At 40.5% G+C, this 5000-nt stretch overlaps 1 protein-coding gene across 4 annotated transcripts in view; it reads right to left on the reverse strand.

Moving 5' to 3' along the window:
* The window catches only part of Cbl (E3 ubiquitin-protein ligase CBL), a 191273-nt gene that overhangs the window by 1191 nt on the left and 185082 nt on the right, over nucleotides 1-5000 (reverse strand). For 3 of the 4 annotated variants that reach the window (XM_076185870.1, XM_076185865.1, XM_076185875.1), the window contains exons 12-13: nucleotides 3226-3684; nucleotides 737-833 (exon numbers count right to left, since the gene is read on the reverse strand). In XM_076185870.1, coding sequence (XP_076041985.1) covers nucleotides 737-833; nucleotides 3226-3684 — 556 coding nt within the window. The remainder of the gene's footprint in view (nucleotides 1-736; nucleotides 834-3225; nucleotides 3685-5000) is intronic. The other variant, XM_076185876.1, reaches the window with a different exon arrangement.

The raw sequence follows: 5000 nt of genomic DNA on the forward strand, positions 1-5000 counted from the left end.
GAAAAAATAACACCAAATATTAATGTATTTTGTCACACGTATTTTGGTGTTTGTACCTAACGTGTTCTTCTTTATGTGAGACATCTGTTTCATTCTAGAACTGATACACAAATATTCTAATTCTGAATCTTTGTCTAGAAGTAAAGATATGAGATCCTATAAGGTTTTATTAAGATTCCCTTGAACCACTAGAAGGAAATCAGTTGAACATTGTAGCTGCGTTTTATGTATATAACAGCGCAAAGGAAAAGAGGAATTTACAAATACGATTTCCTTAATTACCCGATTTTTCCAATTACGCGAATTATATCGACAAAAAAGAAAATAAATCAATTCAGCAAGAATCGTATACTGGCCACTAGCTGGCCCCATTCTTCTGTTTAAGAAAAGTTTGTGTTTCTGTATTTTCCCCGTGCATGCACTTGTGATTATTACTATATGAAGTGCTCTGTGCTACATTTTAACAGAGTTGCGTGATACATAAATGTGATATAAGCATAGTGAGTGGTCTGCTAGTGATAGGATTGGTGAAAACACTCTGAAATGTGCTACATATACAACCACTCTTACAAAGAAAATATGTTTAACTTAGGAAATATTTTACAATGCACGAACTTTTCTGGAATATATCCTTCGCTTAAAAAGAGAATTAATTTGATTTAGATCCAAAAAGTCTCCCCTTAACCTAGCTACAATAACCTTCAGGAAATAACAATCATTTGAAGAAAACGGGCACCTTTTGTCAGCTGATGCCGATTTGGTCATGATGGGCGGCGGCGGCGCGGGAAACGATGGAATGTCAGAGTCTGTGGCAGACTTCCGCGCAACCATACCTGAAAGAAAAAAACAAAATTAATAAATGAATACATAAATAGATAAATAGAAATAATCTCCCCATAATAGAATTAATACGTTGAAATTTATACAAGGAAATAGAAGATGAGATGTCAGTGAAAAAAAGGAAACTTCATTTTATAAATATTGAGGTCAAAGGCAACATGCACAAATAAGAGAATGTAAGAGAAAGATCTAGATAAATAAAAGTTTTATCCAATAGGTAATTATGTGTACCACAAGGTACGAAAGAAGTGAATGATTGGTCATAAAACTCGGTACCACAAGTGCCATTTGGTGCATATCTAAAAATACCACATAGTAATAATGTAAACATTTTACACCATGTCCTTAGCAGATGTGTTGCTTATTCTGGATGAGCAAGAGGTCAAACGTGTGATAATTATCCCGTTTTTTTACTTATCTATTTATCTATTGATCTATTCATTATTAATTCATTTATATGTTTATCTATTTACTTATTTATTGAATTATGTATTTATCAATTTGTGTCTATTTATTTATTTATGTATCTGTTTTATTTTATTTTTATTTTTATTTTATTCTTTAGTAAACTAACAAATATTCAATATGTTACCCCTCCAGTAGCTATATAGGTTATATAACCGCCAACTATAGCGCACACCGAACTGCATAAGAATCTACCCAGTGCTCAATTCACCACCGATTTTCCTCCACCTCTGAGCAGGTGGGTTTGAAATCCCCCCAATCTCTGTACCCCCAATAATCACCATTGGTAGACGAGGCAAGTGGCAGTCACTAGTAATTATTGGCATGGAACCTGAGTATGTGAAGTGAATTCAAAGAACTAGATGTCATGGTGGTACATATATATGCAGGAAATATACATTAAATTAAAAAAAATGTGGAAGTCTTATGTTAAGAGCTCAAATGGAGAAAAAATTAATCAATTTGGTATAAAATACGTGAAAAACATGTTCTTCAAACTGCACACGAACTGCACACGTGAAAATATAAAAAGAGGATATTAGAGTAAAAATATTTAGCTCAGCAAATTAAGCTAGGTTTTGAAGCCATGCAAGATTCATCAAAAGCCTCATGGGAAGAAAATATCACAAAGTGTTGGCAATATTTCGTAGACAATTGTTATTACAAGTCTATTGTTTTTCCTTTAAAGAGAATTGGTTTAATAGACTTCATAACATGTGTAAGAAAATGTATTCTATCTATAAATCAAGAAGTTTCTTCCCCCTTGTAAGGGGGTTAGCCAGCAAAGGCTTAGAGAGTAGAGGGGGGAACGACAGTGGTGGCAGCTCATGTAAGAATATATACTTGATATTAAAAAAAAATCCTACCTCACCTGAATGGGGACAATGGCCTCTGGTAACTACCACTTACTACAGCTATCAGAACACATTGGCTTCAAGTGAGAGTTTCAGTTTGACCTAAGGACTTTCAGGTAAAATACACCTCACTATTTTTATGGGACTTCATTCGTTACGAAAATAAAGGAGAATTAGGTAATTGTGAAGACCTGGAAGTGATGATTATTCCAATCATGAACGAATGGTGAATATGAAAAGAGAGTTGGCTAGTCCAACTGGAAAAATTGTTTCCCCCAAATTATATACTCACAAGGTAAGATGGCTAGGCATTGGTCAAGATTAGTTTTTGCAAGGGTATCACCATGCTGATAGAGTAAGTAAGCGTTTTACACAATAGGGAGGTCCTGATGGGTCAGTAAAAACGACTGACAAAGATGTAGAGTTACCGTTGTTGTCGAGTTGGAAGTACAATGTTATATCTATCAGAGGCTGACAGAGGTAAACAAACCAGAATATCGTCCACGCGCCAGTTACCCATCCACTTTGTCAGAAGACAACTTTTAATTGCTTTAAGTAGAAACTTGGACTTGAAAGCTAAATGTGGCATATTTTCCTTTTTTATCATTGTGGAAAGAAGTAGGGATTTCATGTCAAAATGGCTGGTTAATAGGTACTGGATGGTGATTTAATGCATTTACCCTACGGCTAGAGCAAACACTTCTTTATGAAGAAACAGGAGATATGGTAACATGGCATGTGTATGTCTTCTTATGAGAAGATCTCACCCCTCTATCGTTACTTGAGAATATGGTACCAAGTGAGCTCCTCATGAGGAAACAGGTGAAATAACAGGAAGTCATGAGTGTATATGTTCCCTGAATCCCGCTGCCATTACCTAATGACGAAAACTTGCTGTGTTACCATATCAACTCTTGCTGAGGAAAAAAAAATGCGTAACAGGTCTAATTACTGGCAACTGTACGGGGATCGGGAAAAAAAAGAGATAAATATATAACATACTACTCTACGTTTAGATGCAGATTCTACTTCTACAGGAGAGAATGCTGTGTGGATGGTGTCCTACCGGGAGCGAGGTTGGTGTTTTCATAGGGCGGTTCCTCCCGGATATCCTCAAGGTCCGCATAGTGCCCCGGATGTGCCCCGAGGCTGAGGCGCCGGGCATCCGGAGCCCCAGAAGTGGAACAGTGACTCGAGCTGGAGGAGGAGGTGGAGGAGGGCGACGAAGGGGAGGGCGTCGTGGTGGGTGTCGGAGGGGCGAGGCCGCTGGAGGGGAGGATGGTGCGGGGGCGAGGGGTCACGTGACTTGGCGGCGACATGACGATGCTGATGACGTCATTGGGTCCTTCGTGAGTCGGGGACACGGTGACGACCGTCGTCCCCCCCGTGGTGGAGGGGGAGGTTGGAGGCGTGGAGGGGGACGTGATGGTGTTGGAGGCGGAGAAGGTGACTATAGGGGGGAGTGGTGCGGTGGTGGAGGTATTTGTGGTGGTGGTGGTGGTAGTGGGTGGTGGTGGTAGGTCTCCTGTTGGGGAAATTTGAGATCCTGAGGGAGAGTTTGTACTGATGCTTGGTGCCGTCGAGGGGGGCAGGAGGGGGGCGGAGGGGACAGGGGGGTATTGTACCGAGGGGGATATCTGTGCCACGGGAATCGGGTGGGCAAGGGCTACTGACGAAGGCGCTGAAGGGACGGGGTGGATGACGGGTATCGAGTGCGGGGAAGGGAAGGGCGGCGCAGACGGGACGGGGACGGGGACGGGGACTGGCGAAGGGCACGGCGAAGTGGAGCAAGAAGCGGAAGTAGAGAGGGAAGGATTCGACCCCGAGGGCCTTATGAGCTTGCTGAGTCGGGGGACGATGTGTGGTACGGAAGAAGGCCGGTGCTTCAGGGTGGAAGGGCAGGACTTCTTTTGAGAAGGACCCCCTTCTTCCTTTGAACCTGAGATGTAAGAACAGGGACTAAAGCAACAGCGGCTGGCATCAGCGTTGTCATCATCATCATCATCATCATCACACAGGGAAGGCAGTCGCAAGTGTCTACGGATTTGTCTGTCTGTCTGTGACTGTCTGTATGTCTTAAGAGAAAAATGGATAGCGTCAAAAGAGACAGAAGCGTGTGTGTCTGCGTGTGTGTACGTATCAGTCACCATGTGTATTTATGTGTATGAATATGAATGTGGTCTGAGTGAAGGAAAATTTGTCTCAGTCGTCCAAGGTGTAAACAAGAAGCAAATGTCACTCCATTCACTCATTTATCTAGCAAAGGTAGCATCCTATTTATCTTGACAGGGATTTTTTTACAAGCAAGGGAGAGGGAACTGCTTAAAGCCCAAAACAATATTCATGAAAAAAGCTTTAATTGTAACATAAAAAGAAGCAAGTGCTTTTCAATGAAAGAAAGATAAAAGCTAAGCAAAGGAATTTGCGAAGCATAAATGGTCGAATTCCTTGGTCATGGCGATGCCTGGCATTATCTAGTGTTGGCGGTTCAGACCACCAAACGGCTAAATTTGATTTGAATGAAATTTCTTAATCCTCATTTTGTGGTAAATTCCCCTTGTGTCAAAATAATAATCTTTAAAAAAAAAAAAAAATCTGCAAAAGGCATTACCATGTCCAGGAAACCATGTTATATACCTTCACCAAGTGATTTTGAAAGAAAAAAAATATATATATATCGTGTAAATTTTCCGAAATTATCAAATCATATCGTCCCCCTTTTCCCAAAATGTATGAATTTTCTTGTGCAGGGAAATAGGTTACCACTGCTGTTCCTTCTATATTAATGTAAATATTTATAGATTATTGTGAGAGAAAATGCTAGACGATTTCAGTCACATA

Source organism: Oratosquilla oratoria, chromosome 1 (assembly GCF_046742065.1).
Source record: "Oratosquilla oratoria isolate Oo_2021 chromosome 1, ASM4674206v1, whole genome shotgun sequence".
Classification (NCBI taxonomy): Eukaryota; Metazoa; Arthropoda; class Malacostraca; order Stomatopoda; family Squillidae; genus Oratosquilla; species Oratosquilla oratoria.